Raw genomic sequence first — 20,114 nt, forward strand, 5'->3', positions numbered from 1 at the left:
CCCTTTCCGAAGTTTGGAACAGGAAATAAAACCACATGGTAATAAAACGCAGCGGACTCAGTGGTTAAGGCGTCTCAAGTGACGGATTAGAAAAACACAGATGAAAAAACGGACTTGGTGTGCAAAGACCTTAATACTCACCGATATGAACATGAACACAACAGGAAATCTGTGTTTCACATTAGAACACACAGTCACGCCTAGGATCCACTGGCGTCACCGAGATGTTTTGGTCGTTTTGTATCTCGCTCTCCATTGGACAGTGTCCTCATGTCTGATGGACTGAAGTTGCATAAAGTTGAATCGCGGTCAACTTTTGGACACGGGGGCATCAGTAACGGTTTGACGCGCCCCAATGGACAGGGAAACCTGTTAAGAGTTGTTCCGATTATCGGAAATGCGATTATCGGAAATGCCTCTGATACTGCAATAGCGGTGAGCACTGGATTCCAGTTAGCTACAGTCAAACTGCAGCTGGCGTGGCTACATAGCGTACAATCGTTAGTTCCCGTGAGTGCACAACAACAGTATACGATTTGAACACTAACCGTCGTAATTCGCACACAACAGAAGTAAGACACAAGGTGGAGGCGAAGAACCACCCGACGCAAAGCGAAACTTTATAATTGTAGCATCTGTCGCATGGTTTTGATGGAATTTCGTGTCGTTTATTCGTCACGTCCCCGGTGGGAAAGGACCTTAGGGGGGCGCTGTTCGGCCCGATGCAAAGCATGATGCAACAATCACCAGTGGATCCCAGGTGTCAGAGAAAAACTTTTCACTCCTACTGTGATTAGTGTCGATCAATGAGTCGATCATTCTGACTGTGTCAGGACTCAGAGCCTCAGACGGCTGCACTAGTTCTTACAAACATGTTGTAACAAGACAAAGGTGTCAGGTCTGATCTATCCAGGAGGGGCGTGGGGGGTGGGTGGGGTGGAGTAGAGGGGGTGAGGGGGGTTGTAGCAACCCAGAACGTAATAATGGCCAATAACGTAATCATTTTGGCCGTTTTAAAGGTAATAAGTTATTACATTATTGGCTGGTTATAGAGTCGCCAGTAAACCAGGAACTCCTGTTCTCTAAAACTCTAAAAGTCAATACGACTGGGATTTTGGTAAAATACCTCAAATTAGGTCTGTGGTGAAAAAAAACTTAAAGCTCCAGTTGGTAAGTTGACGCAAGTGAAAGTAAACTCTGCCAAGCGCCCCACACACACAGACACACAGCTGACGGTGTATCGTCTTGAAATGTCTGACCAAGTCCCGGACTACTTTCACTTTCATCAGCTTACTACGACGTGTAGGAGTTGTGATTGGCTGCTCCTCTTGCTCCCTCTACCTGACTGGTGGAGAAGCTTCTGTTGCGGTGGATTTTGGCAAATACGATTCCAGGCTCTAGGTGGAGCCAGAGGAGTTGGATTTTGTCCTAAATCACTCATTTAATATCCGACTATCAGAAAATAGTGACAGTTCCAACTGAAGCTTTAAGTGAGTTTCAGGTTTAGTTTAGTTGTAGGACATAAAACAGGTCTGTAAATCCCCTACTGGTGAATGTGACTACAAACCCCCCCAACAGGCCAGAGTGTCTTATGGAGGTTATCTTATGTTATTTATGGCTCTTCAACAAGTCAAAACAGTCCCATTTCCCCATTAGACAATGTTTTTAACACAAAGCAGCGGAAACCAGTGGAAAGCTTAGTGGTGGTGAGGTCAGTCATGTGACCGTGTAGTAGTCCTTTAAAGCCTAACGTTAGCTTTTTACTTCTGGACGTCGCATTAAGCTTCAGATACGGTAGAAAAGGAGTTCATGAGAAACTTCCTGTTTATGCAAGAATCTATCTCTAGAGGAGAAAGAGCACACTGTTAAACAAAGAAACCTAATGAAGGAGAGAGAGCTGCAAGATAGTACATATCTTGGATGAATAAATATGATGACTCTATGTCATCCACTATACCTATTTTTGATAGTAAACTGCACAAAAACTGCAAAAAAGCCTCTTATTTCCAAGAACTGCAGTCATATTTATGTATTATTACATTATCGGCACCAGTTTTACATTTTCAAAGGGTTTTTCAATACTGGGCCAGTAATGTAATAACCAGCCAATAATGCAATAAGTTATTACGTTATTGGCTCAAAAGTTTTATTACATTCTTGGTTTTATTACATTTAAAATGCCCAAATTATTACGTTATTGGCCGTTATTACATTCTTGGTTGCTACAGGGGTCAAAGGTCAAACTCTGAGCAGATCTAATACTACTACTCTACTGAAGCTACAGGCAGCTAGTCCAGGCAAGGTGCATGCTGGGAGTTGTAGTAGGCAGAGCACTTCAGAGGGGGTTAGCTGAAAGAGTTAGGAGGGAGGAGGCGGGGGAGGGGAGGGGCAAAGAGTTTAATACCTGCTTCCTTTTCAAAGATGAAACTTTATACTGCAGACAGACAGACAGACAGACAGACAGACAGGCAGGTGAGGAATGAAACTGGAGAGAAAACATCAGGAAGTCAAAGTGGAGCGGAGACGATTTTCATTCGTTCTATCCACCACTTTCCGGAGAACGACGCTGGGTGTCGCCATGACACTCCATGTATTGTTGATAGCATAGACTGGTTGATAGACATCGGCCGTGATGACTTTATTTATAATCATCACGTAATTTTAATGAGAACAATACGGACGAGGTTTTAGCTTTATGTCACATTTTCACGTCACTATATCACCGTTTGCGACTACTCTGATGTTTATATAGTCTATTAAACGAATTGTTGAACAAACATTTTAGATTAGCTGGGCTAACCGTTAGCTGTTAGCCGTTAGCAGTGTCTTAAATAACTAAACGGCCCATGAAAAAACTTTTTTTCCCCAGCGGATATCCTAGTTCCAACATGACTGAGCTAACTGGAGTAGTTTCATGTCGTGTCCCACAACGGGAGGGTTTTAACAGCTGACGTCCTGATGTTAGCTTAGCAGCAAAGCTAACAACTATTATAACCATGATTAATTACAAAAACGTGCACACAGAAATAGTAATGTTTGTTCAATAATTCGTTTTATAGACTTAACAAACATCAGATTTAGTCTAAATGGTTTTGGCAGCCCGGAGCCACTACATTTGGTACCTACACCGGTGGCTAACGCTACCAGTTAGCCGCTAACGCTACCAGTTAGCCGCTCGCTAGAACTGGTGGCTAACGCTACCAGTTAGCCGCTCGCTAGAATGCTACTAAAACCCACTTCCAGGTTGTGGTGTGACGCAATGGATCATGGGAAAATAAAGTGGTGGATAGATAAAACCACCACAGAAGATGAAAGAGTCCAGTTGTGTCCACAGCAGCAGAAGAGGAGGAAGAAGAGGAAGAAGAAGAGAAGCAGACACAGAAGCAGAGTGAGCGATGTGCCGTTGACGACGCACTCACTCTAACTCCGCCCACGCTCAGGTTCAGAGTTGTACTTACAGGTGCGGTGGTGGCGTCCCTGAAGGAGGCTTTAGGTATCGGGCGTGGATGGAGGTGTGATGAGTAGGAGGAGCCCACGAGGGGGCGTGGCAGCTGGTAAAGGTGATGGGGGAAATATGGCTGAAGGGAGCGGGGAGGGAGGGGGGGGCAGAAAATCAAAATAATGTTCATGACGATGTGAACAGGCAAAAAAAAAAAAAAAAAAAACAGTTTCCCAACAGGAAGTCACGTGACAGGTGTGGTTTCATCATCAGCGTCCAATCAGAGCTGAGTGTGTGAAGTTTATTTGGTTTTTGATCCTGTGGGAAACAAGTCACATGACACCAGGGCCGGCCCGAGTCTCTACGTAAGCACAATCTTATATCGGGGCCATCTGTTACTGCCAATAATGCTGATTATTGATCATTTACACACCTACTATACATTTATTTCATTTTTCTAATCTGTCATTACATACGGAAGTGTATTGCATTCACTTGAATAATAAAAAAAAAAATCCTGTTTTTTTTTAATGGTAATTTTTTTTCCTCCTGTTTTCGCTGTAATTTTTTCTGACTTAGCTATTGAGATTTCAAAATCCCGCAAGAAGCTCCCACCTGTAAGGAGTGACTCTCTCTGAGGGGGTGTTCTGTAATAACAGGTAGTTTCCTTTCAATATCGGAAGTTACTGGGAACATAAGAAAAATTAGTGAGATTTTTGACAATCTACAATGGTCGACTGTAATTCTTTGGAGCATATCAATGGATGTATCTTATGGATCTAAGATGTCAGAGATCCGTGATGAAGTGGAGGCTTGACCTTCTTTTTGCACTCTATGGGCTTGACTGCAGCGATTAAACGTTACTTGCAGGTGGGAGCTTCTCGCAGGATTTTGAAATCTCGTTAAGTCAGAAAAAAATTACCCCGAAAAACAGGAAAAAAAATCGTCGGAAAAACTGAAAAAATGGCCAAAACATAAATTACTCAAGTGAATGCAATACGCTTCCATAATTACAAATCATCATTGTAGCCTGGCATGTTTTTTAATCTGAAATGGAACCAAATTCAGCTCAAAGTGCAGCCTGGGGTTGATTTACACTCAATATGCAAAATAATATGGTACCAAGTGGGATACTGAATGTTTACAACTAAAAGTAACAAAATAAACCAATAGATGATGCATTAACTGTAAACATGTCATCTGTTTTTTTTAGTTTGGGTTTTAAATAAACTACAACAGGAATGTGCAACAACAACAATTAAGGATTTTTGTACTTGTGCAGGATTTCCTTCGGGGTCGACAGAAGTTACGCACTATAGATTTAAAAAAAGTGAATTGCTCTGGGGGTTTTTTGGGGCCCCTCGTGGTAAGCAGGTGATTAGTTCGCTTACGCCTCGGGCCGGCTCTGACCTATCATGTGACCGGTCACAGTGTGGATGAACTCATACTGAAGACAACAAACAATGAGGGTGAACTTTGAGGGTGAACTGAACCAGGTGAGCAGGAACCAGTCTGATGACATCACAGCGTTACCTGGGCCACGTTGCATCATCTCCATCATCGTTACCTGTCGCTACGGACGACATGGTGAGGTGAGGCGGGGGGGGGGCCTGTCGGTACTCACCCTGTTGTAGAAGGGGTGCTGGGGGCCGGCCAGGCCGCTGTAGTAGCTGCTGTGAGGCTGCGGCGACACGACGCCCCCTGGTGGCTGCGTGAAGGCGCCGCTGAAGGAGGCGGAGGGAGAGCACGCCGACGACACCTGGCTGTACATGGAGGAGGGGCGGGGCTGGGCCTCCTGCAGCGGGAGGGGCGGGTACGTGACCCCGCCCATGTTCATCTGCTCCCGCGCCGCACGCACATCTGGATCAGACAGAGAGGGAGAGGGATCGAGTCCAGACTTTATCTTGTCTACACGTTTAAATCAGTGGTTCTCAAACTGTTTTACACCAAGGACCATAAATAGACACAAATTAGACCATGGACCCCCATTGGACAACATTTTGAAGCTAACACCAATGTACGATCAAATTGTGTGTGAATTTTTGGAGAAATTACAGAGAGATTTCTGGAAAAAAGTGGTAAAATTTCTTCAAAAATTTGAAACATTTCTAGAAAAATGGTAAAAAGGAAATACAATTTTTTTTTTATAAAAGCTTAACATTTTTTGGCAAAGAAGTTGTAAAATGTCCCCCCAAAATTCATGAAAAAGTGGTAAAAATTTCTCAAAAAAAAAAAAAAAAGTTCAATTCTAGAAAAAAGTGGTAAAATTTCAAGAAAAAGTTGGGCGCCCCAAAGACCCCACTTTACATAAATAAAAAAACAAATCTACAGACATTAGTCAAATACATTGTGAGTATATTTCCATGTGTTTCAAATTCAAACTTTAAAGCAGAAGTGAGTGATATATTTGTGTTAATATAAGTCTTAAATAGTTATATCTTCCGACAGCAATCACTTACATAGAGTGTTTGGACTGAAACACGGGTCTGTCAGTCACTCTGCTCTGCTCTGAGCCGAAGAGAAAACATTTATCGTATCCTACAGTTTTTATCCAATGAGGAGAGAGAAAGGCATGCAGGGCTGTGTGTGCAGGTGGTGCGTTCAAGGAAACTCGTATTTTTCCGACCGTGAAGTTGTACCAGTTCGATCTGGTACGAGTTCACGGGTCGGAAGTTACGAGTGGCCGTTATAGTGACTTTCACCGGTAAAACAGGTCGGAGAAACACGAGTGGGTTGCCTGGAACGCTACAAAGTCGTAAGTTGTGACTTGAAGCTGTAATTTACGATTTCAAAAGCCTGCCTGGAACGCAGCATTAGCGAAAACGACCGGACCACTCACTTCTGCTTTAAATTTCATTTAATTATCCAGTAGTTTGGTAAAAGTTCTCCATCTGTGTCATAATCTAAAGTTCCTTTATTAACTTTCTCACTGTGATGGTTTAAAAACCGGGTGCCAAATCTAAATCAATAAATGTATAAATATTTGACATGATAAATGTTGTTTATTTGAATCTAAATCCCATGTTGTTGCTGAATCCACCAAACTGCTGGATCAGAATAATCCTTTTCCTGATCCCACTACAAAGTTCTGATCAACACAAACTGAGGGTTTGATCCAGATTAAAACAGAGACTGGATCACGTGGTCTGGTCTCATGTGTGTGTGTGTGTGTGTGTGTGTGTGTGTGTGTGTGTGTGTGTGTGTGTGTACCTGCGATGATCTCGCGCAGCTTGGGGTCCAGGTTGACGGTGCAGGGCAGGAAGGTGCGGATGTCTCGCGCCGTGAGGACGGGCGTCCGCGACGACAGGAAGACCTCGAAGCTGCGGACGTCTCCGTCGATCTCCAGCAGCGGCTCCACGTCTTTGGTGGTGGGGATGTTCTTAGACACTCTGAGGGAGGAGGGGAGGGGGGGGGGGGGGGGGGACACCGTCAGCTCTGACATCAACCACGGGAATGTCCAGTTTTAAAATGAAACTGAGAGAAGCTGTGTTTCGTCTAGGGATGTCACGATTATAGATTTTCTTTGTACGGTTATTTAAGCAAAATATCACGACAGGCCGTGGTATATGCTCATTATACCACGGCTAAGGGGCGTTGTTCGGCCCGACGCGAAGCTATAAAACGGTTACCAATAATGACAATATGAAAGAGGGATACGCAATCAATTTCATGTAGTTTTATTCAACCAGAAATACATATTATCCAATAAAATAGCCTCACTGTGAAAAAAATAGTCCCACCTCTCCAGACGTTAGCTCCAAGTAGCTCTGTCACTGCTCAGTCCCCTCTACCGTTGTTAACCCTCTGGAGGTGAAAGTTCACCTTAAACATGTCAATTCATCTACTTTAGTCCGTTTTTTAACATCGTAAAAACATCAGCTGTCTTTTGCTACGGACTGCAACAGTCCGTTGTCATGGATACATGACAACAACTTCCATTCATACCAGTCATACGTGCCTGACGCGGAGTGATAGCCTACGCTGTGATAAGGCTTTAGAATAGTAGCCGTGGTATATGCTCATTATACCACGGTTAACAACCAATCAGATCGCTGGATTTCACCTTTCCGTTTTATAATCTTCTATAATCATGTAACTATTTGATAATCATGTAAAAAGCTATGTTATTCCTCTTGATCATGTTAACTTATTTACATTGTACTACTTAATATGCATTTCTATAATCTTGTTAATATATTCAGGATAAATGATTTCATGTAATTTTTTTTGTATAAACACTGTATTGTTGGAATAAGTGTTTGATTTAATGTGGAGCCCAGGAAGAATAGTCTGCATCATTATGTAGACTAATGGGGATCCAAAGAATACCATAAACAATACAATACAATAAACAATCACACACACACACACACACACACACGAGCGTGACCTCTGACCTCTCGTAGATGGTCTTGAGCGTGGCCTGGTCGGGAACGCCGTCCGTCTCCTCCAGGTAGAGGATGAGCCAGGACGTCCGGTACGGCCACTGCTCCGTCAGGTTGATCCACGACGCCAGCCGGTCCCAGTTGAAGCTGATCTGATTGGCTCGCAGCAGACGACCTACACACACACACACACACACACACACACACACACACACACACACACACACACACACACACACACACACACACACACGATGACTGATCCTCACCAAAGCTCCTGATGAAACGATGTTCAACTTAGGCATGAATTTTTGGAAAGATTATAGGGAAATTTCTGGAAAAATGTGGTAAAATATTTCCAAAAAGTTGAAACATTTCTAGAAAAATTGGTAAAAATTCTCCAAAAAAATAAATTAATAAAAAAAAGTATACAATTTTTTGAGAAAAAAGTGGTAAAATTTCCCAAAAAGAAAGAAAATTCTAGAAAAACAGGGTAAAAATTCTAAAAAGAAAATTCTAGAAAAAAGTGGTAAGATTTAAAAAAAAAAAAAAAAAAGTCAACACATTTTTTGGAAAAAAGTGGTCAAATTTCCTCCCCCAATTCTTTTTTTTTTAGAAAAACATGAGAAAATTTTTCAAAAAAATTTTTTTTTTAAAGAAATTCTAGAAGAAACTGATAAAATTTCTCAAGAAAAAGGAAAAGAATTCTAAAAAAAAAAGTGGTAACATTTCAATGTGCCAAATTTGTCGATACATTTCTTTTTTATTTATCAATTTTAAATCCACCACATAGTTGAGGGAACAATTCCATGACTTTTCTAAAACGTTTGGCGTTTACAGGCCTAGAAAACAACATTTTCAAAACGTACGAACCCTGTTATTTACTACTTTAACTTCCTGTGTGCGTCGTGTCAGAATAAAAGCGTGAGTGCGTGTGAACCTGTGACGGAGACGATGTTGAGCAGCCGCCTCATGGTCTGAGGGCTGATGTCACTGAACCAATCCTCCGTCACCATCAGCTTCGTCAGGTCGAACGACATCTGACGAGTCACCGAGCGCTGCACCTGCCGCCGTCGGTACGTGTCCTACACACACACACACACACACCACAAATTAAAACTTCCTGTCAGCTCAGAAATACTTAAAGGGATAGTTCATCCAAAATTGAAATGTCCCTCATTATCTCCTCCCCTCATGTGGACTAAGGGCTGGGAGAAGTTTCAGAGTCCTCCGTGGCTTCTCTGAGTTACAGGGGGTCTCGGCGTAGCAGTGCATGTCCATATAACGGTTGCAAATGGATACCAACTGTCTTCGTAACAAAAAGACACACCAAAAAACATCCAGATACCTCCATGCTGCTCGTATGTAATGTCCCTCTGGTATTGAAGCCCCGAAATGCTTCAAGAAGCTTCCGCTACAAAACAAGCTTAAAATATAGACTTATTTAATTTTTTTCGGGACAATTTTGCATTTCGGGGCTTCAATACAAGAGGGACATTACATACGAGCAGCATGGAGGTATTTGGATGTTTTTTGGTGTGTCTTTTTGTTACGAAGACAGCTGGTATCCATTTGCAACCGTCATATGGACATGCACTGCTACGCCGAGACCCCCTGTAACTCAGAGAAGCCACGGAGGACTCTGAAACTTCTCCCAGCCAAATTTCAATTTTGGGTGAACTATCCCTTTAAGAAACACACACACACACACACACACACACAGGTTCACTCACACACCCTTACAAATTAAAACTTCCTGTCCTGAAATACTTAACACACACAAACACAAACACACACACACACTCTCTCTCTCTCTCTCTCACCCTGCGAGCGAGCGTCGTCTTGCTGCCAAACTTGGTTAATTCTCCCAGACTGTGCTGAGACAGTTTCCTGTCCAACTCCTCGTGCCAACCTGAAGAGACAGAGAGAGAGAGAGTGTTTAAGCTCCGCCCACAGGAACAAGCTGCAGTGTGATGCTTTTATTTTGAAAGAGCTGTGCTACTGTGACTAGGGCTGGTGAATCGGTCCGATATCCTTGGCCTTGATTGAACCGATTTTCGATTAACGATCATCGATTTGATTTTCGATTATTGCCGATTATTGTTTTTCCATTTGACAGTAGTAACAGTAACCCTGGATACACCACAAAAACTTATTGCACCATTAAAATATAGTCAGCTCTAACTTCCAAATTATTATTTTTATTTATTTATATTCTATTTCTTTCTTTCTTTTTTTTTTTTTTAGATGTAGTCTTCACAGTAAAAAAAAAAAACCAAAAAACCTGAATGTCTGCACTTGCAAATAAATGTCAATAGCTTGAGTTTTCTCCTACAGAACAAAGATGCAGCTTTATAATATATAATAATAATATAACACAATGAAATGCTGTTAAATCCTGAATGCGAAGTATGAGAAACTGCAATAAAAGTAGTTGATTTTTGGAAATGTAATAATCGACTCTGCGCTAAACACAACTGAGCTATGGCTAAGCCACGCCCCCAAACATGATGAGCCAATCACAGTGCGCATAGCTAGCCCATACACTGGGACATTCTCTGCTTCCACGTCCATTGAAATGCATTGCAGTTAGTCAGTTTTCATTGGTTTTTATATGTTTTTTCTTGACATGTTAAGTTTAAAATGGTCAAACGGTGTTCATGGGGTACATGCAACTCTGACACTAGGTATCCTGAGAGGCCACGGGGGGGATTTATTTACCTTTTCCCAAGCCACATCTCAACCAAGAGAAGTGTCTGCTCTGGATAAAGTTATGCAGTAGACCACAACACCAACTAAACCTGGATAAACTTAACAAGGATGTCTACATCTGTTCTAAGTTAAGTCAACAACATATTGTCAGAGATGTTTAGATGTTAGCCAGCATCACAACTAAGCATAAAGTCCGCTAGCTTAATGCTAATGTATAATGTAAAACTCCATAGACAGGCTAACAGAAATTAGCCTGTCGCTATCGACAGCCATAGCAGTAAAGCTAAGTGAAGTTTTGGTGACACCACCCCTAACACAGTGAGCCTCCTTCCTCCCATCACCGTGGTTACCGTCGGCGGCGGTGGCGTCCCCGTTGGCCGGCGCGGCGGCGCACATCTTCCTGGCGCTGGAGAGGCCGCGGCTGTTGAGGAAGACGGGCAGGTGCACGATGTTCCTCATGTAGTCGTGGCCGTTGATGTTGGAGTCGCGCAGCACGCTGTTCAGGTTCTGGTTGATGGCCTTGATGATGATGTGAGGGTCGCTGGCGAAGATGGAGATGAACGGACCTTTGGAGAACAACACGCGCACCTGCCGAGGCGAAACACACACACACACACACACACACACACACAAGTCAGTTTCAATCAATCAATCAATCAGACTTTATTTATAGAGCACTTTTCATACAAAAGACATGTAGCACAAATGCTTTACACCATAAAAGCAGACAAAACAAAGCAAAAATAAAACCCAAAGTCACGCAGCTACATACACACACACACACACACACACACACACACACACACACACACACAGACACACAGACACACACCTGCACACGCTCAGTTATAAAGCTTAAAAGAAGGCAACTGAAGCGCTATCTTACTCTAATGAAATATACTAATGAAATGATAAAAAATAACTAAAATTATACCATAAATATGCTAAGACTAAAAAGATTAAAAGTAAAAATGAATACAAAATAAAATTAAATAATAATAAAAAATTAAATAAACAGTAAGAATCGATAAATGCAATAAAAGGATAGGAAAACTAATAAGATAGTAAAACCTATAAGTAAAATCTAATCAAAAGCCAAGCTAAAAAGGTGTGTTTTAACTGTCCTTTCACAATAAAGCGCGTGGAGTCGGTCGGTCCTCCTCACCGTGTCCAACATCTGCAGAACTTTGTCCTGTTCGCAGGAGTCCAGTCCGTCGATGACCACGGCCAGTCGGGTCTGGTGCTGCGTGAAGCCGTCGATGGTCTTGGCCATCCGCGCCATCAGCTCCACCTCGTTCTTCAGCACCTGCAGAACCACGACCACAACCAGGCGCACGTTATGTTGCAATACGCTGCGTTACTATAGGTTACAATACGTTACTTTACACCCGGTTTCTCGATTGAGAGAATGCATTTCACCTCTAAATTGACACGAATTAAACCACAAACCCCATTGGACAAAGTTTTGAAGCAGAGACCAGAAATACACAAAAATAAAGTATTCACTTAGAATACTACAAAAATTTACTACAATAATTTTTTTTTTTTGAAAATTTTTATTCTAGAAAAGTGTGGTAAAATTCCCCCCCCCCAAAAAAATGTGGTAAAAAAAATTCTACAAAAAAAAGTGGTATAATTTCTCCAAAGAAGGTGAAACATTTCCAGAGAAATGTTTTTCTTGAAAAGCGTGGTCCCCAAAAAAAAAGTGGTAAAAATTTTTCTAAAAAAAAATGTTAGAATACTACAAATATTTACATAATTTTTTATTTTTTGGAAAATTTTTATTCTAAAAAAGCATGGTAAATCCCCCCCCCCCCCCTTCCAAAAATTCTTCCAAAAAATTGGTAAAATTTCAAGAAAAGGTTGGGGACTCCCTTGAACCCACTTTGAGGACCACCGGCCAGACTGGGCCCCCCGTCGCCGCTCTAAGCCCCGCCCCCTCACCTTCATGAAGCCCCGCCTAAAAAAAAAAAATGTGGTAAAAAACATTTCTAAGAAAAAATTCTACAAAAAAAGTGGTAAAATTAAGAATTTTTTTTTCTTGAAAAGCGTGGTCAAAAAAAAGTGGTAAAAAATTTTCACAAAAAAAAGTTAGAATACTACAAAAATTGACTACAATAATTTTTTTTTAAAAGTTTTTATTCTAGAAAAGTGTGGTAAAATTCCAAAAAAAAAAAAAAAAAAGGTAAATAAAAGAAAGAAAAAAAATCTACAAAAAAAGTGGTATAATTTCTCCAAAAAACGTGAAACATTTCCAGAGAAATGTTTTTCTTGAAACGCATGGTCAAAAAAAAAAAAAAGTGGTAAAAATTTTTCCAAAAATAAAAAATAAAAAATTAGAATACTACAAAAATTTACTACAAGATTTTTTTTTTTGAAAATTTTTATTCTAGAAAAGCGTGGTAGAATTCCTAAAAAGAAAAAAAGTGGTAAAAAAATTTATAAGAAAAAAATTCTACAAAAAAAGTGGTAAAATTTGGAATTTTTTTTATCTTGAAAAGCGTGGTCAAAAAAAAAAGTTGTAAAAAATTAAAAAAAAAAAAAAAAAAGTTAGAATACTACAAAAATTTACTACAAGAATTTTTTGGGGGGGAAATTTTTATTCTAGAAAAGCGTGGTAAAATTCCTAAAAAAAAAAAATTTGGTAAAAAAATTTCTAAGAAAAGAATTCTACAAAAAAAGTGGTAAAATTTCAAGAAAATTCTAAGCCCCGCCCCCTCACCTTCAGTAAGCCCCGCCCCCTCACCTTCATGAAGCCCCGCACCCTCACCTACATGAAGCCCCGCCCCCTCACCTTCATGAAGCCCCGCACCCTCACCTTCATGAAGCCCCGCCCCCTCACCTTCATGAAGCCCCGCCCCCTCACCTTCATGAAGCCCCGCCCCCTCACCTTCAGGAAGCCCCGCCCCCCTCACCTTCAGGAAGCCCCGCCCCCTCACCTTCAGTAAGCCCCGCCCCCTCACCTTCGGTAAGCCCCGCCCCCCTCACCTTCATGAAGCCCCGCCCCCTCACCTTCAGTAAGCCCCGCCCCCTCACCTTCATGAAGCCCCGCCCCCTCACCTTCATGAAGCCCCGCCCCCTCACCTTCAGTAAGCCCCGCCCCCTCACCTTCAGTAAGCCCCGCCCCCCTCACCTCCATGAAGCCCCGCCCCCTCACCTTCATGAAGCCCCGCCCCCTCACCTTCAGTAAGCCCCGCCCCCTCACCTTCAGTAAGCCCCGCCCCCTCACCTTCATGAAGCCCCGCCCCCCTCACCTTCATGAAGCCCCGCCCCCCTCCCGTACATGAAGCCCCGCCCCCCTCACCTCCATGAAGCCCCGCGCCCTCACCTTCATGAAGCCCCGCCCCCCTCACCTTCATGAAGCCCCGCCCCCTCACCTTCATGAAGCCCCGCCCCCTCACCTTCATGAAGCCCTCGCTCTTGAGCTTGTGCATCCTGTTGGCGGCGCTGTGCAGCCTCTTCCTCTGGGAGTTGAGCACCGAGTCCGTCACCTGCCACCAGGTGCGGCAGTTGAGCAGCAGCGCGAGGCCGACCACGCTGCCGATGGCGACCAGCACGCCGTTCACCGTGTGGTTGTCGCCGTCCACCCTGAAGACGGCCAGCAGCGCCATGCCGGTCACCAGGCAACACAGCACCAGCACGAAGAGGACGAAGGACGGCACGCAGCACGTCTTCTTCCACTTCCTCTTACCTGACGACAAACGAGAGCGTTAACATCAACCTTTGGCCAATCAGCTTTCTCTGTTAAAGGGATAGTTCACCCAAAATTGAAATTGGACTCCAAATAGGTCCAAATTAGACGAACCGGGAAGAGGAGCTTCAAGGAGCTTCCACTACAAACAAGCTTGAAATATAGACTTATTTAATTTTTTTTGGGACAGTTTCGCATTTCGGGGCTTCAATACAAGAGGGACATTACATACGAGCAGCATGGAGGTATATGGATGTTTTTTGGTGTGTCTTTTTGTTACGAAGACAGTTGGTATCCATTCACAACCGTTATATGGACATGCACTGCTACGCCGAGACCCCCTGTAACTCAGAGAAGCCACGGAGGACTCTGAAACTTCTCACAGCCCTTAGTCCACATGAGGGGGAGGAGATCATGAGGGACATTTCAATCTTGGGTGAACTATCCCTTTAAGGCCATTGGTGAATTGGTGAATTGGTGAATTGATCTCCCTAAAGACCTGAAGATCAACAAAAACTATCGCAGTTTCTGTCTTGCCACAAAGAAATGGCTCCTTAGTCATCAAAGTTGCCAACACTAGATGGAGCTGTCAGGCTCTCTGTCCGACTCATTATGTTGTTTTCTCTTTGTCGTTAGCACCTTTTGTCTCTGTTTGCATCTGATATCCATAGATACATCTGTCACATCACCATAGCTGGTAATTTTTTATTTTTTGTAACTGAGAATTACCATCGTCTGCCACTGTTGCAACTTTCATGTTTTATCTTCATTATTACCATATTTATTTATTATTATCACTACTATGAATAATCTTGCTGCTATGAGCACTTTGCACTTTGCCTACCTCATACATGTTGTTGTCTAAGTGTTGTCCATTGTCTAACTGTGTCTGTTTATGCCTCACCATTGTATAATAGCTTGTATTCTGTGTATTTTATCACTTTTATGTTATGTGTAGGGACTACAGATGGAAATGAGCTGGGAGCTAAATCTGGTGCAACCATCTTTTCATTTTTTTCTTGCAAATTATTAATGTAATTGCACACTGTCCCTTTTTAAACTAATAAACTAGAAACTAAACTAAACTGGGGAGGGTCGTGTGTGTGTGTGTGTGTGTGTGTGTGTGTGTGTGTGTGTGTGTGTGTGTGTGTGTGTGTGTGTGTGTGTGTCACCTTGCGTCTCCTCTGTCTTGAACACTCTGAACAGTCGCGTGGCGAGGAAACCGAACTCTCTCTCGCAGGCGTCGGACAGCGTGGCGATCATCTCGGCCATCGACGTCTCGCCGCCGACGCTGGACAGACGGTTGTAGTCTGTGAACAGGAACCTGCAGAGGACAGAGAGGACAGAGAGGACAGGTGAGACAGGTGAGGACAGAGAGGACAGGTGAGACGGGTCAAGTCACAATTTATTTATAAAGCACATTTAAAACAACCTCAGTTGACCAAAGTGCTGTACAATTGCAAAAGCACAATACAGTTGATCACAAACACTACAACAAACAATTAAAACAACACAAGGGATAGTAGTCACTTTAAAACAAATCTAGATTAAAAAGGGAGTAAAAAGAGAGAGAGAGGGAAAGAAAGGGAGAGAGCCAAGATTGTAGGGTTGTTGGGTATACCGGTACTAGATTGGTACCGGGGTACTAACGCATTTAAAACGGTACTATACTGCGCTTAGATGGGACCGGTACTTTCATTTTGCGCCACCAGCAGCGGTGACGTCGCCGCGTGAAGTCGCCACATTGTAATTTGAGCCGAGGCGAGCGAGTCACAAACGAAGCAAGGTGCTCTTTTTTTAGACAGCGCCACCTGTGCCTGTGTTTATGTATGTGTGCGCCGCGCGGGAGAGAGAGAGACGGGCTGCTACAGACTCGTTAATTAATGCAAACACTGCTGGTTGATACGGTAAGTTTCGTTTTTACCGCGCACCACTGGCATGCATAGTCTCTCTCCCTCTCTGTCTCTCTGTGAGTGAGTGAGTGAACACAGCGAAGGAGCGCTACGCGGAGGAGGAGGGGGGGGGGGGGGGGGGGGGGATCAATTTGGTCTACGTATGGGAAACAATAGGTGTGTGTGTTTGAGTAAAATGAACGTTTGTGTTTCATTCTATAAACTACTGATAACAATTTCTCCCAAAAATTACAACTGGTCAATATAACAAAAAAAGATGCAGTGTTTTCAGACCTCAAATAATGCAAAGAAAACAAGTTGATATTCATTTTTAAACAGACCACTAATGTTTTAATTCAGGAAGAGTTCAGAATTATATAGATGGAAATTTAATCCTGCAGCAGCAGTGACTGTTTACTGATTTAGTGATTATTTACTGGTACATATGTTATAGTTCTAAGATTTTCTATTAAAATAAAGCCAATAATGACATTTTTTGTGTTCTCTTTTTATTTGGAAAAGTACCGAAAAGTATCGAAAAAGTATCGAAAAACATGTTGGTACCGATACCGGTACCAAAATGTTGGTATCGTGACAACACTACAAGATTGTTTGCTTAGCTGGGAGTGAACACCAAGGAGAAAAGATACGTTTTTAGGAGTGTTTTATGTTCAACAGACTGTGCAGCTCTAACGTGGAGAGGTAGGCTGTTCCACACAGGTGACTGAGGAGCAGCTGGTTAGATGACCTAAGTGCCCGAGCAGTGGTGTGCAGCTGTAAAAGCTCTGATAAATAAGGTGGTGCTAGACCATTCATACATTTAAAAGCAATTAATAACATTTTAAAGGGACAACGAGGAGTTTCTATTTGGTTATAAAAAGTCTGATATTAATGTGGATGAATCTCCGTTACCACTTGTTAATGGTCCATTTTAGATAAATCTATGGTTTTGTCTCTATGGTTATTTTGTTATTATTAGTGGTGGTGGAAATGCTGGGCGAGCCGACCAGCGTTTCTTTACTTTCGGTTTTGTGGCGAGTCATGAGAATAACGCCGCCGAATCTCCGTTTATGGTGGGAACTACGACGGTATGTGATCGTCTTCCAACCTCTGACTTTAATTCTTGATGAATGAAAACATGAGTCTGTCTTGCACCGGTCAAAGAATTTCACGGTGCGGAGGCTCATAAATGTAGTGAAAACACTTCACTTTAACAAAACTCCTGGTTGTCCCTTTAAACTGAATCCTAAAATTAATAGGCAGCCAGTGCAAAGATGCAAGGACAGGAGTAGGTGAGGACAGGTGAGGACAGAGAGGACAGGTGAGTGGTGGGCGGGGCTTGGGGGGGCTTCAGGGCTTGGGGGCTTCACCTGACAGGCAGAGCTCTGGTGCTCTGCTCCGGCAGCTCCGGCGGGTTGACGAACATCAGCCTGAGCAGCAGCTCCAGGTAACCAAGGTGACGGGCCAGACGCGTGCTGAGCAGCCACGCCCAGTTCCAGCTCTCGCCCTCGCGCCGCCCGCCGAAGTACACCACCACTGACACACAACAACAACAACAACAACAACAACACGTTAGAGTTACATCCCACAGCCTCAGGTGTGACAGAGGAGGAGGAGGAAGGGGGCCATGGGTGCAGATCCCAGGGGGGATGTTTTTCCCAATTTATGAAAAACATGAATTGTCCCCCCCAATAAAAAAAATACCCCAAACTATTCAAAATTGACCAAATGTATTTTCAGACTTCACATTCTTCACATTTTAGATTCACATCTAAAAAGAAATGATTGAAATGGTGTAAAATAACATAATGTTTGATGAATATATTTCTGATTCCACATCCCACCTCTGGTCTCCTCCACTACGATGCAAATGAACGGGTCGTTTCTTACTCAGATGCTGATGACATCAGCAGGCTTTAAAGAAACAACCCCCTCAATCTTAAGGCTTCATATTTTGATTTTCATCCATATCAATGAATCATGCATAAAGTCCCGTACACTGGGAGAAAAAGAAGATGGTGAGAAGAACTGGGGATCTGGGCGGGTCGGAGGGAAGTGAAAGATAAGAACGTGAGCAGATATTATATGTCTGAGACTGTGATATATTGATGTGTTGATGAAAAGAAGGGATCATGTATCTGTTAATCTAAACAATTCCTGTAAGTGTTTAACATACGCAGTTCATGTTTTGCGTCTATGAACATGAGACAGGATCTAGCTTATAGAGTTTTACGACCTTGCATTCATACTCCGGACGAGGCAACATAAACTTAAGTAGTTCTCTCACAGGAAAAATGTGAACAACAGGGAAGACATTCTCCTAGGGTGCATCTCACAAGAGTCACTAATTATCTAATCTATTACTGTTACTAAACACCTAATGCAACATTTTTATATATCTATAAATGTATGTGCGTCTTTCTCTCTTACAACATCTACCTTCGATTTGTTTACTTCTAAGCAAAACATATCCATGAAGCAGAGCACCACTTCACACTTTCCTTCAATTGCCAAAAAAGGGCACACATACAAAGAATAAACATAATACATGATGTTAAAGCTAAAAGTTCAGGTGGATAATACACTACAAGACCCTTAAAATTATAATTTACTAGTGATACGGCTGTTGGCTGTTAAATAAACAAGAAAAGTAAGCACAATAAATAATTCCCTGTGCAGAACTTTATGAATGATATGCTGAGCCTCTACCAAGTTGTGATTTATGGCGGCATGGTATGAGCTGCATACGGGCAAAAAAAATAAAAATCACTTTTGTGTCCCCCCCGGAGTCAGAGTGTGACCTCACCAAAGAACAGGTAGAGCAGCGCCAGCAGACTGAGGGAAACCGCCACCGCCAGCTTCGGGTCCACGCTGAAGCCCAGCACCACGGCAACGCAGCCGCATAGCAACACAGACAAGAAGACCACGAGCCAGGAGAAGTGGAACAACGGCTCGATCTGCTGCCCCGCGAAGGTCTTCATCTCATCTGAGGAGGAAGAGGAGGAGTTAAGTAGACCAGCGGTTCTCTAACTTCTTTTACATCAACGACCCTAAGACTGCGGAGCAAACACCAGAAATACACAAATATTTACTTTGTCAATACGTTCAAATTAGGCGTGAATTTTTGGAAAGATTATAGAGAAATTTCTGAAAAAAAAGTGGTACAATTTCTCCAAAGAAGGTGAAACATTTCTAGAGAAAAGTGGTAAAAACTCTCTCAAAAAAGAGTTTAATTTTCTTTTTTTTTCTTTTTTTTTATAGAAAAAAGTGGTAAGGTTTCTAAAAACAGAAAAATATTGTTAATTTTTTTATTTTATTTTTTTTAAATGGTAAAATTTCTCTTTTTTTAAATTCTAGAAAAAAGTATTAAAATTTTAAAAAAAATAAATACATTTTTTTTTTTTAATTCTAGAAAAGTGTGGTAAAATTTCTACAAAAAAAAAAAAAAGACTTAAGAACGTTACTTTTGTAGTTATTGACTGCATGTTCAAATTAGGGCCAATGGTGTGGATTTTTGGAAATTTCTGGACAAAAGTGGTAAAAATTGTCAAAAAAAAAAAGTTTCAAAAAATTCTAGAAAAAATCTTTTTCTTAAAAAAAAATCTATCTAAATATCATCCCTCTGTAGTGAACTATATCATGTGTGTGCTCGTGTGTGTGTGTGTGTGAGCCTCACCCTCCAGCTTCTTGAGCAGGAAGGACTTGCCGCTGCCCCACTGTGCGTACAGACCCACGCAGATCGGCGGCTGCATCGTCGGCTCACTCAGGATGTCGGCGAGGGCCGAGCTGTACAGGTCGTAGCCCAGCATGTCCCCGTCCGTCTCCGTGGGCGACAGGTGTCCTAGGGGGGGCAGATGGTGTTATATTCAGTGGTGGACAGTAATGGAGTAAATTTACTTGAGTACTGTACTTAATAGGGCTGGGACGATACGCTTTTCTCCCGATTAAATTCTTCTACGATTTTTTAAATAGCAATTCTACGATATTGGCGATTC

At 42.4% G+C, this 20,114-nt stretch overlaps 2 protein-coding genes across 2 annotated transcripts in view; one reads left to right on the forward strand and one right to left on the reverse strand.

Moving 5' to 3' along the window:
- Window positions 1–20,114, forward strand: part of LOC311007064 (NACHT, LRR and PYD domains-containing protein 3-like) — a gene marked incomplete at its 3' end in the record, with an annotated part of 257,119 nt that overhangs the window by 17,147 nt on the left and 219,858 nt on the right. The window lies entirely within an intron of this gene.
- Window positions 1–20,114, reverse strand: part of kidins220b (kinase D-interacting substrate 220b) — a 41,238-nt gene that overhangs the window by 5,268 nt on the left and 15,856 nt on the right. The window contains exons 13-25 of the mRNA XM_084000817.1: window positions 19,796–19,960; window positions 18,926–19,105; window positions 17,490–17,655; window positions 15,400–15,551; window positions 13,938–14,227; window positions 11,702–11,842; window positions 10,887–11,124; window positions 9,648–9,736; window positions 8,765–8,909; window positions 7,837–7,999; window positions 6,650–6,828; window positions 5,064–5,299; window positions 3,459–3,578 (exon numbers count right to left, since the gene is read on the reverse strand). Coding sequence (XP_083856943.1) covers window positions 3,459–3,578; window positions 5,064–5,299; window positions 6,650–6,828; window positions 7,837–7,999; window positions 8,765–8,909; window positions 9,648–9,736; window positions 10,887–11,124; window positions 11,702–11,842; window positions 13,938–14,227; window positions 15,400–15,551; window positions 17,490–17,655; window positions 18,926–19,105; window positions 19,796–19,960 — 2,264 coding nt within the window. The remainder of the gene's footprint in view (window positions 1–3,458; window positions 3,579–5,063; window positions 5,300–6,649; window positions 6,829–7,836; window positions 8,000–8,764; window positions 8,910–9,647; window positions 9,737–10,886; window positions 11,125–11,701; window positions 11,843–13,937; window positions 14,228–15,399; window positions 15,552–17,489; window positions 17,656–18,925; window positions 19,106–19,795; window positions 19,961–20,114) is intronic.

This window comes from Trachurus trachurus (assembly GCF_905171665.1).
Source record: "Trachurus trachurus genome assembly, chromosome: 24".
Taxonomy (NCBI): domain Eukaryota; kingdom Metazoa; phylum Chordata; class Actinopteri; order Carangiformes; family Carangidae; genus Trachurus; species Trachurus trachurus.